General features: G+C 40.8%; 1 protein-coding gene across 7 annotated transcripts in view; it reads right to left on the reverse strand.

Moving 5' to 3' along the window:
• Sybu (syntabulin) overlaps window positions 1-13,167 on the reverse strand; it is a 109,503-nt gene that overhangs the window by 28,121 nt on the left and 68,215 nt on the right. Inside the window, exon 1 of one of the 7 annotated variants that reach the window (XM_036208619.1) lies at window positions 4,447-4,575. The exons of the other annotated variants lie outside the window; for them this stretch is intronic. Within the exon in view, the coding sequence (XP_036064512.1) occupies window positions 4,447-4,474 (28 nt within the window). The 5' untranslated portion in view covers window positions 4,475-4,575. Of the gene's footprint in view, window positions 1-4,446; window positions 4,576-13,167 lie in introns of those variants that run through there. 7 annotated transcript variants of the gene reach the window in all.

The following is a 13,167-nucleotide window of genomic DNA, read 5'->3' on the forward strand; positions in this document are numbered from 1 at the left end:
CAGTGACTAGCTCTGCATGTCTATGGACTGCTTTAATGGAACCATCCCTAGGATCTCACTCTTAGTAACAGCTGGCACAGAGGACATGTTCTCAGGCCAAGCCTTTGCCTGCCCAGCTACTCTGCCCCACCCCTATACCAGTTAACTTCTAAGTTCAAGTGCAGCCAATGTTCTCTGTTCTCTCTATTCCTCTCCTCCTTACTTCTTAATGTCTTATGAAAAACTGTAAGCAGAGCCTTACAAACATATTAAGGCCACTGGAGAATGTTGGCATGGCAGCAAAAGGAAGATAAGTAGGATCTGGAAATGCTAGTATGAAAATGCCCCAAAGCAATCTGATTTGATAAGACGTGTGTGTGTGTGTGTGTGTGTGTGTGTGTGTGTGTGTGTGTGTTTCATTTACAAGCACCCCAATAAGAAAAAACAAGGATCCAAAGGACCAAGTCAATCTAGAAGCACAAAAATACCTCCTAGGCTCCATAAGGACTATTCAAAGTACCAAGTATCAGGTACTGTGCAATGAAGGAGACCACAAAGGTAGAGAAATGGCTCTGGGTTTTTTAAAAAAGGTTCCTTTGAGTTCTATCGCATTTTTAAGGATATGTGTCTAAGGTGGTAAACTTATCTTTAAATGTAAAGAAAGGAAAAAAGCACATCTTGGTACGGTGGTCCCTCCTGGTGTGAGGCAGAGAATAGAATCTGGGAAGAACAGGCAAGCTTTCACGGTGGCAGTTCCTCGGATGGAATCGGGTCATTGTCATTGTGCTGTATAGCTCACACACATGCTATAATGCCCTTTTCTATACACACATCACGGATACTGCCGAAGAAGGCAGAAGGGACCTGGCAAAATCTAATACAAAACAAAATACAGTGAAGTAGTGGAGAGAGAGAAAGAGCAAAAACACACTGAAATGACTGACAGAGAGTGAGACAGAGAAAGAGAGTGGCTGGGCGAAGGGCAGGGTACGGGAGAAAAGGCAGAGATAGTTCTCATTCTAGGGACATTCACATCTCAGTAAAGAACAACCTAAAAACACCATTACACAAAGACCGTCATAACAGCACCATGAGTGTGTGAATGGAGCTGGGCTTAGTTCGGTTGCATGGTGGCTCACACTGATGGTGTAAATGCTAAGTGCAGAACCCTTGCCAAACCTCAAGGCACAGACAAAACCCCTTTGCAGTCTGCTGCTTTGGGCTCGGCAGCATGGAGACAGTGGTATGATCTGCAGATCCCAAACCATCTTTCATAGCTAACTCTCTTCTAAGCCGGTGGCTGGGATCCCCCACTGCATTGGATATCATGCTGTAACCCAGTATCAGGTTAAAGCATAGCCTCCATCACTCATGAACAGTCAGGCCTGCCCCTAGTCTTGAGTGGAAATCAGATCTTCCTGGAAGAGACCTGTGGAGCTGTTTATCTTAGTAGCTGAGGTGAGCACAAGAAACCAGACTCAGGAATATCCAGTTTCCATGAACAATGTCACTACTGCATCAGCCAAGGGAACACCCCTCTACCTGAATGGCCACAAGCTCCCACTGTTGCAAAAGGACTCAGCATACACAACTGTTAACCAAGACTGCCTAATGCTCCCAGGGGTCAACTAATGATGTGACAGCAACCCAGAGACCTAAGGCACAAACTGTGAGAGCCTGCCCACAGCCTGGGCATGCATGACTAACAACAGTGGGGAAAATGAGGGCATTTTTTCATTTACAGATCAGTAGAATAAAACTGAAAGTTGCCTGGTTAGCAGGGATGATGCTAAAGACTCAGTTATTGTCCTGGACCGTTAGAAAAGAGGCTTATTCTTCCTAGATCATCTGAGTGATGTGCACATCAAATTATACACAGCAAGATGTAGATAGGGTGTGTGGACTTACACTGCTTCCGAGTCCCTAACCTCTAGGGTCCCCACCCCATCCCATTTTCTATTCTAGTGAGATGTGGTATCTGGTATCATCTTTTTTTTTTTTTTTTTACACGTACTACATTCTTTCCAGGGCAAACAGATGGAAGGGGAGAGAATATGCCAGAAAGAAAAGTAGAAATTAAAATGACATTAAAATAAAAATAAAGTTGCAAAGTATAATCTAAGATCAACTCTGCATGTGCTTTGAATAACCACCAGCAGGTTCTGGGCATACGGCACCAATTTCATTTTTTCATTTGGTTTATTTGTTTGTTTGTTTGTTTGTTTGTTTGTTTTTGCTTGACTGTCACACGGGACTAGTGCAAAAGGAAACATCCCAGCATGGGGCCTATTTTTATACAGATTAGTCAGTCATTTCGCATCTCTTTCTCTCATGTCATTCCCTGAATTTTCAACTTAATGCAATTATTCTTTCTTCAAAATATTTTATCCACTAAATCTTGAACAGAAATCTTTTCAGGAAGTGATTAAAAACCTCGAGCCAAGGCTTTAAGTGTGACATTTTCAATTCATGTTATAAATATGGGCTGAAATTTTGCTATGGCCTACCTTCATCCACCATGCCTGCACACTGTAATAGCCTAAATAGTTACTGCTAGCAGGATCAAAATTAACTGGAAAGTATTCTGTTATGCATGTGTAACGATTTAACAAAAGAGAAATCAACATACTTGAAGTGAACAAAAAGTCTAAATATTTCAATTTGGGATAGTTACACTCTCTTGTACATTTGAACGCACAACTACCTTCAAAATACCAAGTGTATATAAGTTCTTAGTACTTACCATACAATTTGATAAACTGAAAAAAATCAAATTGTTCAAGCTGCTATCTAAAACCTCCCTTGACCACTGTGTGTTGTCATAACGATGATTATGCTTACAGTAGTCATACTATATAAATACCACCTAATAGTTACTCTATGCAACGTGTCATTAGATTTTCAAAAGAACCTTAGCTGATGGCACTATTTTTCTCTGCACATTTTAGATAAAATACATAGACATTTTGAGGTCAAAATTAAAACAACACTCACTCACACACACACACACACACACACACACACACACATACACACACACACACACCATTTTCAAAGATAAGCAAGAAACAGAATTTGCTAGATAAAGTGAAAAAGAGACATGGATTCTTACTCGCTTGATGAAGTGAAAACTTTGGGGGCAGTGTCATAGACAGGGCTTCCAGATTACCGACATCATGATTTCTGCAAAGTTTGTCATAAGAAGCTTTGCTCATTGCTTCATCAACTATGGAAACTTTTATAAAACATTAAATTGATGTCCTAAAGCTTGACTCATGTGACAAGTTGGGAACAAAATAGTCATCAGTCCATTACACTCTCATAGGGCGGGGCCTTCTGCTATTTGGGGCAACTACCACTTCATGACTAAATGTTGAAAAAGATATCAAACACAGTATGTCTTTGCTTAAATGGCCATAAACTATGGAAAACAAAAGAACTTTACAGTCTGGCCCAATGCTCTGTGCTCAATATTTTTTATTTTTATTATTTTGACTAAACATCTGCATCTTAACACTTCATGGCCTATTTTTGCTTTTCATTTGGAGTCATTAGATGCTACATGTCTACTAAAGACATTCTAAAAATCTTAATTTTACAGTTTTAAGACTACTTAGCTAGAGGCATAGTAACCATATCTATAGCCATCCTTATGTTTCTACTAGTTAATTTTAATGCCACAGGCATTAATCATTTGCCCAGCAGATGAAAGGCTCTTTAAGATGACTCACATGTTCTACAACATCAGGAATCCAACTCTTATGCTCCTAGAATGTATAGTAAAAAGGAAGTGTTCCATCAACTCAGACCACACAAAAAATCCTCCCCTCCCCAACCCATGGACATGAAGAGTTTGAGAATGTCTACTGGATGTCATGGAAGAAAGTAAATTGAAGTAGGTCAGACAGACGTGCCCTGAATATTTTCCACAGTTAAATAGCAGACAAGGGCATCTCTTGCACTAATCACAGAAGCAGACTCTCTCTTGACAATAAATGCATCGCATCTCGGCCTACGCAGAGGCCCTCTGCAAACTGTGTAAGGTGGCAATTAGTGTTAATTGTGGCCATGCTTGTCTATTCCCCTAGCCCAGGCACTGGTTGTGCTACATTCAGTATTTATAAATGTGCATGCAATGCTCAGAATGAGGAGAACATGTCAAAATATAGCTAGCCATCCAGAGTCATTTTAAACTTATTTTTGGCATTAGTTCACATGCACAGACTCATAAAAGACTGAGGTATTTGAAACAACATATGTAGGCATTAAAGAAAGAATAATAACTTTAGATAACGTCCCTGCATTCAGAATATCTAAATGGCCTACATGGCAGAATTGACATTTGTTTTAACTATATATTTTTACCCTATTATAACTTACACACACACACACACACACACACACACACACAGCATATGCACTGTGATCCAATATAATCATTTACTTACTGTGACTAACACTACTTACTAAGAAAGTAAGCTCCATAGACTTTCATGGCAAACACTGCAAACAGCCTCCCTCCACAGGCTGGAGTATGTCTTTTGCACAAATGCACTGTGTGCAGCTCATCTCTCAGTAGAGTACAGTCTCAGAGTGGGGTATCCATGGAGACGGAGCCTCCTACATGTGCAGGGCAAGGAAGTTACTCTGCTGGGCACCATAGCAACAGGAGGCAGAGGGAGAGCTGGCCTATCAGTGAAGAGCACTGGGCCTTTTCCCTGGTGACTGCAGCATTTCAAATGAAAGCATTGCCCTTGTGAATGGACACAAAGCATTTGCAGAAATACCAAATTGTCAAATGGAAGCAAATGCTTGCACGACAGTCATGGCTAATCCGTTGGCAATACTGGGACAAAGCACATAGCCATTTTACACATTCTGATTGTAATGCCCCAATGAGTAAGCAAGACATGACACTGAACATCCACGGAGCTCTAAATTCAATGGCAAGCATGTGACATTCTGAGGGAAAAGCTCAGGCACTTCATGAATTAGAGCTCTTTAAGTTATGCAGGTCACTTCACCATGCTGCCAGGCAGAGAAGAGCTGGGGAGTTCTGTTGTTCTGAGAAGAAGGAAAAGACTGTAGGAACAGTCTTTCTAAACAAGAGCTTTCTCAAAATAGTCACTTCCATCAATGTGCTCCCTCAAATCAAGATGATTCATACCAACAAGACAATAGAGACAACAGAGGCCCAATGGAAGGAGGGGGTGGTATTCAAATGCCTGGACGTTTTGTCATTTGTAAACTCCTCCCGTTTTTGGATCACATTGAAACTGATCATCCACTGAGCAAATACTGTTTGACAGATGAAGGCTTTCTGCTATGATAGAGCATCCTGTCTAATGCTGACACCGATGATAGCAAAGATGGAGGCTGTGTATACTCTCTTCCTAGTGCCATGCAGGACTAAGGCACTGGGTATGCTCTGCTACATGCCTCACATCCTTCATGACCCCCATAGCACTAGAAAAAACTAAGTAGGAATTATTTCCCCATGCAACTGAGAAAAAATAGAAAAAATTTCTTGACATTATATTCTCCCTTCTGCCAACTCTCCCCCACTTACTCAAGGGTGACCTAGATCACCCTCCTTCAATGTCTAAATATAAGTTGAGTACCTCCTTCCACAATTACCTCTCAGAGAAGAAGGAATCTCTTTATGTTGAGCCTTCCCCAAGCCTCTTATTGTAGGCTTCTCATAATTACCTTCTTTGAACAGAAAATGCCATTTGGAAGCCACATGTCAGTCTGAAATGGCCCAAATCTGTGCTGACTCGGCTGCTTTTAGAGCTCATCTGATGGGATTTCTTCAAATGAGAATCTTAGATATTAAGTGGTAAAAACTCACTTTCTTTCTTTAATTATAGGTTATAATATAATCACATTTCTTTCTTCCTTTCCTTGTTCAAATCCTTCCACATACCACTTTTTGTTTTTTCAAATCTATAGTTTCTTTTTTTTTCATTAATTTATGTGTGTGTGTGTGTGTGTGTGTGTGTGTGTGTGTGTGTGTGTGTGTGTGTGTTCCTAAATGTAACCTGCTTGGTCTGTATAATGTTACTTGTATGTATGTTCTCCGAGACAAGCATTTAGTTTGAATAGCCGGTTTGTGTGCTCTTCCCTGGGGTGACTATCTCTCCTACTCTCCTCAGTGTTCCTTAGTTGCCTGCAATTCTTTGTACAAAGTTGAGGCCTTGTAGTCTTTCCCCCATCTACTTTGGCATGCCTGTTTTTGTTGTTCTTGTTCAGCTCATGTTTAGGCAAAAACACCAACAGCAACAACAACCCATTTTCTAATTATTCCTAAGGAATGATACCCTCCTTAGTATCTCCTGGATAGCAATACCATCAGTGATTGGTTGTAGAGATCATGTAACTCTTGCTATGTGCTCTAGGGCACTGAATAGCTCTTGGTAGTGAAAAGCACTCAGATACCTACAGGGTAACAGAAAAGCCAGCTGTTCTTCTGCTATGTAGCGACCACTGGGACAACTTGTTGGCCATTTACTAATGTCCATCTCTGCGGTCCCTTCTTCTATGACAACAGGTGTCCATGTGACTAAGCTGTCCTGGGATATAATTAGAAATGGCACGTGCCATTTCTTTATTCTGACCTTAGATGGCCAGGTGCCTTCAAGCTCCCTTTGCCCCTTCCTTCTGCCTGGAACATAGCAGGCAATATGGCCACTCAAGGAGAAGATAGTTGTTAAAACAGCCTGAGTGTTGGTCAGCCTAGATCACCCAAACACCCACATGTTATTCTGTAAAAGACAAAGAAATACCAGTGTTTGTTTAATCACTATATTTAGGTCTACTAAAAACCTATAGCCTCATAATAAATGTAGGCTTATAAAAACAACCAGTGAGCATACAAGACATGGGGTCAAAATTGTTCTAACAAAGAAATTAGGCTGGAGTAAAGATGACTTGATTGAAAACCTTAGATGAATTAGAAAGTGGCTCAAGAGATGAAAGAAACTGAATAAAAGTTTTAAATAAAATACAACAGTTGTGCATGGTAGGACACACTTGGAATCCCAGCACCTGTGAGGCAGAAGCAGGCAGACCTCTATGAGGTCAAGCCTAGCTAGTCTACATACAAAGTTGCAGGTCAGCCAAGGGTACATAGTGAGACCCTGCTTTAAAAATTATATGTTTATATATGATATGTTATATATAAAACCTCATCTCTAAATCAATAAGACATCATCAATACTTTTAATTGAAACAATAAATTCAAAAGTACTTGTTATTTATGATTTCATATATCTGAAACTCACTTGAGTTGGCAAATGAAATAATGCTATTAAGAAAATGGGAGCCTTGTGCTAAGTCATATATGCTCCGTCTGTTTACTTTATCCAAATCCTAGGCTAAGCCATCTGAATTTTATATCCTGTTCAGTTTCACTCCTGGACAATTGAGGCTCCATGAGTTACATGTGGGGTCTCAAACACATAAATCAAACTACATCTCCTCTCTTCTGAAATGGCTTCCCCTTACTCTGACAACACAGACTTCATCTGCTCCACTCTTCCCCTTCTGACTCACCACTCTGTCAACTACTGTGCAATTCCTAAGCTGGGAGGAACAGGCTACGTTCTTCGTCTCAAGACATCTCCCCGTCCTTCCTGGTGACTACCCACACTTTGCTTTCTTCTCACTCCCCAGATTTATCTCATATGTGCTTATGCATCAGCCACATCCCCACATTTAAAGTGGGTGACATGAGAACAGAGGCCACACTCATTTTCCCCTTCTCTACTCATGAATGAGAACACGTTCAATACATTGAAAACACTTCATATATGTATACGGGATTAATGAATAAGCTAATGAATGTATACCCAGAAGGCAAACCTAGGTTTAGCCCAAACCTTTTAATCACATGGTAAACTGAGGATCTCCTCCCTCTAAACTATGCAATGCTACAAATGTTCTCTCAGATGCCTCACAGCCATGTTTTAGAAGCTAATCCCTGTTTGGGGCCATGTGACTTATTCACTCATGCCCTTTACAAGCTCCCAGATCCAGGTCATTTGGTAGGAGAATTTTACTACTTGAATTACCCAAGGAAAGAGACTATGTTGTTTAATACATACATTTTTGTAAAGCACTGCAGAAGCACAACCAAATGCTATCCTACAAATGCATTTTTGAAGAAAACAATAAACTTTTTTCAGTGGTTCCCCTACCCAAGTTCACAATTTTTTTCACATGGAGCCTCCAAACTCCTTCTCTGTGGGTTTTAGGGAATGTGTCCTGTGGTGGCTAGACTTGGTTGTCAACTTGACTACATTTATAATTGATTAAAATGCAAGTAGCTGGACACACTTGTGATGGAATTTTCTTGGTTGGGTTATTTGAGGCAGTACACCTATCCTACACCTGGATAAAAGTTTTGTCCTATCCATCCTAAATGTGGGCCACCTCCTGGTGGCAACCCACATAAAAGCAGATGAAGAAGCAAATCTTCACTGCTTCCCTGTTTGCTCTCACTCTTGCTGGCAAGCTCATCTATCCTGAGATATTCATTCACTGGTGTTAGAAATTACTTCTTCAGGATTCCAACATAGATAGAAGACTAACAGCTCTCTAGGACTTCCCTGGGACTCCAGCACCAGACTGGGACTGCTGAGACATCAAGTTTTATGGAATAAACAACTACTGGATCTTCAGCCTTTCTGTCAGGAGACAGCCATTGGACTATTCAGATCACAGCCTGTAAGCCGCTCAAATAAATCCCCTTTAATGTATATTTGTATATATAAATTAGCTCATTCTATCAGGGTGCTCCTTTGGAGAACCCTGGCCAATACATGACCCTCCTCTCTTGTTTCCTCAGGATGTGGCACTGGCTCCAATCAATCACAACCATGTATTTTTACCAAGCAGGTAAGTACAGGATCCCTTCAAGTAAGCTCTCTCCTTTGCAGACAGTTTTCAGTAACTTTCTCCTGCATGGAGGAAATACAAAGTCCAACTTAAAGCATTCATCTGTATAGCTCTTGTTTGTTAACTTTGCACATGAAAGACGTTTCCGGGTTTATGTCTGTCATGCTGAGGACCAATGAGCGTGCTCAATGGTGGGTGTAGTCTCCCACCAAGTATGAGAGACCTGTGTGGCATCCTCAACACATTAGAGTAACTAGTGAGCATCTGGCAGACCCCCAACTCAGTGGCTGAGAACACCAGCCATGCAATAAATCCCAGGAGACTGGGATTTGGACAGCAGTTGCCTTTGAGAAGAGGATTATGATTTACTAATTCTTAGGGGAAGCCCATTAAGGCCCATTTGGCACCATTATTTTGATTGAGTACGTCATCAGAGGCACAGATGGGAGAAAGATGTGAGAGTAAATATGTAAACCAGCCACAGAGATAAACACTTAAGTACGCTCATTATGTTCATGCTTGATGCTGCTCTTTTGGTCCTGCTGGGATAGTCTATGAAACTGTCCACCACAAAGCGTTATTTGCTGTATGCTGTATACATATTCTCTCAGCATGAGAACTTCAGAGTCCCATTTACAATAACTTCAAATGCTCTCTTGGACAAAGTAATGATCATCATTCAAGAATCTAGGAAATTAAGCAGAGCTCCTGTCTAATGTTCCAGCTTCACTCTCTCGCTATGGTAAAACACTTGACCAAAAGCAACTTAGTGAGAGGAAAGGATTGCTTATAATTCTAGGTAGCAGTCTATCCTCTATGGAAGTCAGAGCAAGGACCTGGAGCAGAAACCATGGAGGAATGTTGCTTGCTGGCTCGCTCTCTGGTTCATGGGGAACTAACTTTCTTATCTATCCCAAAACTACCTGGATGGTATTATCCACAGCTGGTTGTGTCCACCTTCCCATACCAGTCATGAATCAAGACAATCTCTCACAGACATTGACACAGGCCAATCTGATCCAGGCAATTATTTAATTGAGGTTCCCTCTTCCCAGATGACATTAGGCCATGTTAAGTTGGCGGTATAAACTAACTAGGCCATCTAGCAAATGCAACACTCTAAATTCCATCACCAACTATTCTCACATTCATATTCTCTGTCTGTCTGTCTGTATATATCTTTATAGTCTCTCTGTGTATATCTCTGTTTCTTTGTGTGTGTGTGTGTGTGTGTGTGTCTGTCTGTGGTATGTGTCCATTCATAGTAACAAATTTTGCAAAGAATGGCTTCACTCATGATTAAGTGGAAATAACTGTACCTTAACATCCCTTTGATGTATACATCCTGTTTTCATGATTTATTTCACTGGTCTGCCTCAAAAAAGCTTACCTTCAATCTTATGAATGTAACTGATGCTACACTGTTATCGGCCACAGTCAGCGCCATCTATTCATGACTATATTAGGTGATGTAAAATAATAAGAATTTTTAAGGATTTAAAAATAGCAAAAAAAAATTCATATCTTATACTAATACATCTTTCCTAATTGTCACACTTCTCTACTCTATTTGAAATTACATTTTTGGAGGCAGACTTTAGAACTCTTGTAATAGTTAAAAGTAAGAAGCATAGGTGCCTCACTAAAAATCTATTCATGAGATGAGTTACAAAACATGTTTGTATCTTAGTGTCCCTAATTGCAAAATGTAGGATAATGACATCTGGGTTTTTTTTGTTTGTTTGTTTTTGTTTTGTTTTTGTACTGAAGTTAGAATTGAATGAGTTATGAGCTTGGGCATTTGCGAAAGACAGTGAGTGAGTGCTGAGTAAAAGTCTCAGCTTTTCTTACTACTGCCTTTGCTGATATTCAACCTTATTTCAGAATGCTATCCAAGCCCCAAAGTAAATCTAATATATCCTTTCAAATATTCCAATCTACCTATTTCCATATCAGAAACAGATTGCAGTCTATACTTCTTGAGGCTGTACCTTGCTCCTGGAGTCTTTTGCTTATGGCTGACAAGATGTGGGAAAATTAACTCCACATCAAAGAACACATGTGAAAAAATTAACTCCACATCAAAGAACACAGAGAGTTGAGCTGGTGCCTACCTAGAGCCTTCACGCATACTGACTAGTGTTCACAGTACTAGAAGGTACTCTGCAGACCAACAAAGGAAAAATGCAAATAGCAACCCAGCTACAAAACTTTCAATATACAATGGTGACCTGCCTGTAAGATATGCTGATGCAATAGTGGCATAAAACTTGTGGGTGTAACCAACCACTATCTGATTGACTATAAGGCCCGCTCCATGAAATGGAGCTTCTCCTTTACACTGCTTGAGTTGCCAAGACCCTGAGACTTAGATAGGCCAAGAACCTAGAGGAAAACCAAATCCAACTCTTCTGCTAAAGGAGCATAGCAACAGAATGATCCTAAGAACATTCTGCTATACTAACAGATCATTTTCTTGCTCAGCCATCATCAGAAAAGCTTCTGCTGAGGAGGGTCTTGGACCTGCCTCAACTGAATGTACCAGGCTTTGCTGACTGTCCATGGGAGGCCTTACCTTTTTGGAGGATGGAATGGATGGGAGGTTGGGGGAGAAGACTGGGGTGGGAGTGGGAGGAAGAATGAGAGGGGCATTTGTGGTTGGTATGTAAAATGAATAAACAATTTCAATAAGGAAGGGAAAAAAAGCTCCTGCCTGCAGTAGATTGGAACAAATACAGAGATCTTCAATAGGGCATTATGGAGAGAATGAGAGACCTTGTAATACTTAGTCCTAAATGAGATGTCTTCATCAAATCCCTCCCCTCAGAGCCAGAAGGGATGGAAGACTCCAAGGAAACAAACACTTCTAAACACAGCAGGAACAAAGCACATATAAACTCAGAAAGACTGTGGCAGCATGCATAAGGCCTTTACAGGTCTAAGCCAGATGAGGTCCCAACACCGAGAGGGGAACTGGACACATGCCCCCATCCCTAACCCAGAAGCTATTATCAACTGATAACTTCTCACAAAGGACAAATCGTTTTCTACAACAGAGCCTCATTGGGTATACGAATTACTCTTAAGAGCCGGCCCCCAAGTCCAGCAGTAGATGTCCATTGCAAAATTAACTCAATGGCATTTTTGGAGGTTCTTTGACTCATAATGTTTTCTCGGGAGAGGGGGCTTGTTGTTTTTCTTTTGTTTTATTTGTTTTATAGGTTTTTTGTGTCTATATTTTCATTTTCAGTTGGTTTTGTATTTTTATGGGATTTCTGTATGTGCAAATGTGTGTATCTCTGCATCTCTACTGTGGTTCTTGTGCATTTTTTTCGGCTGCTTTGCTTGTTCATTTTGTCCTATTCCAGTTTGTATGTTTTTATTTTATCTTATTTTATTTTACTAGTATTTTCTAGATGCCTGTTTGTTTTCTAATGAAAGGGAGAAAGGGTGTAGATTTGGATGGGAGGGCAGGTGGTAAGGATCTGGGAGGAGTCAGGGGAGGGAACTGTAATCATATTATACTGCATGGGAAAAAATCTATTAAAAAGATGGCTGTTATAAACCCCATGTGGTAGCTAATGCTTAGAGTCTCAGCACTTGGGAGGCTAAGGCAAAAGGATTGCTATTCCACCTGGGCTACATAGTGAAAGGGATTCCAATTCCAGGTGGCACCAGGAAGCCCTACACCTAGCATGCCAACTCCCAGGCCTGAGGCTGGTGCTCTGGCAGCTGAGGTTTAGAAGAGTGGATTCAGGTAAGTGGCCAAGCTGTTATTTCAGCTCACAGAAGTAGAAACAACAGGAACACATCTGGACTGAACTGGGCAAAGGGCTCTATTAAGGGAACCAGGGCTGCCGAATCTCTAACCCAGATGGTACCTTCTGAGTTTTCTAGCAAATGCCTCTTGGATGCAGGAAAACTTTTTTTTTTCTAGAGGTAACCAATCACAGGCCATTGTTTTGAGGTTATTATAGTTCAGCCATCCAGGTCTCTAATTTCAATAGCTGCTGCTATCTGATGACAGGCTAAGGAGATACAGTGGCATCTTTCAAATGCAGATTTCAACATTTCAGCTCCTAAGGAGATTTCTTTCCCATTACTGTGACCCTAACCACTCACTATGTACTTAGCCCTTCAACTGCCTCTAGTAGTTTTTCCTCTGATGATGTGTTTAAGCTGTATAATTGTGCACCACCCCCATACACCTTTCTAGCCAATCTGCGGACAAACGTTTTAGTACCCCAGTTTGTAAAATAATGACAGTGGATCCTTTTCTTTCCAGGGTTA

Source organism: Onychomys torridus, chromosome 16 (assembly GCF_903995425.1).
Source record: "Onychomys torridus chromosome 16, mOncTor1.1, whole genome shotgun sequence".
Classification (NCBI taxonomy): Eukaryota; Metazoa; Chordata; class Mammalia; order Rodentia; family Cricetidae; genus Onychomys; species Onychomys torridus.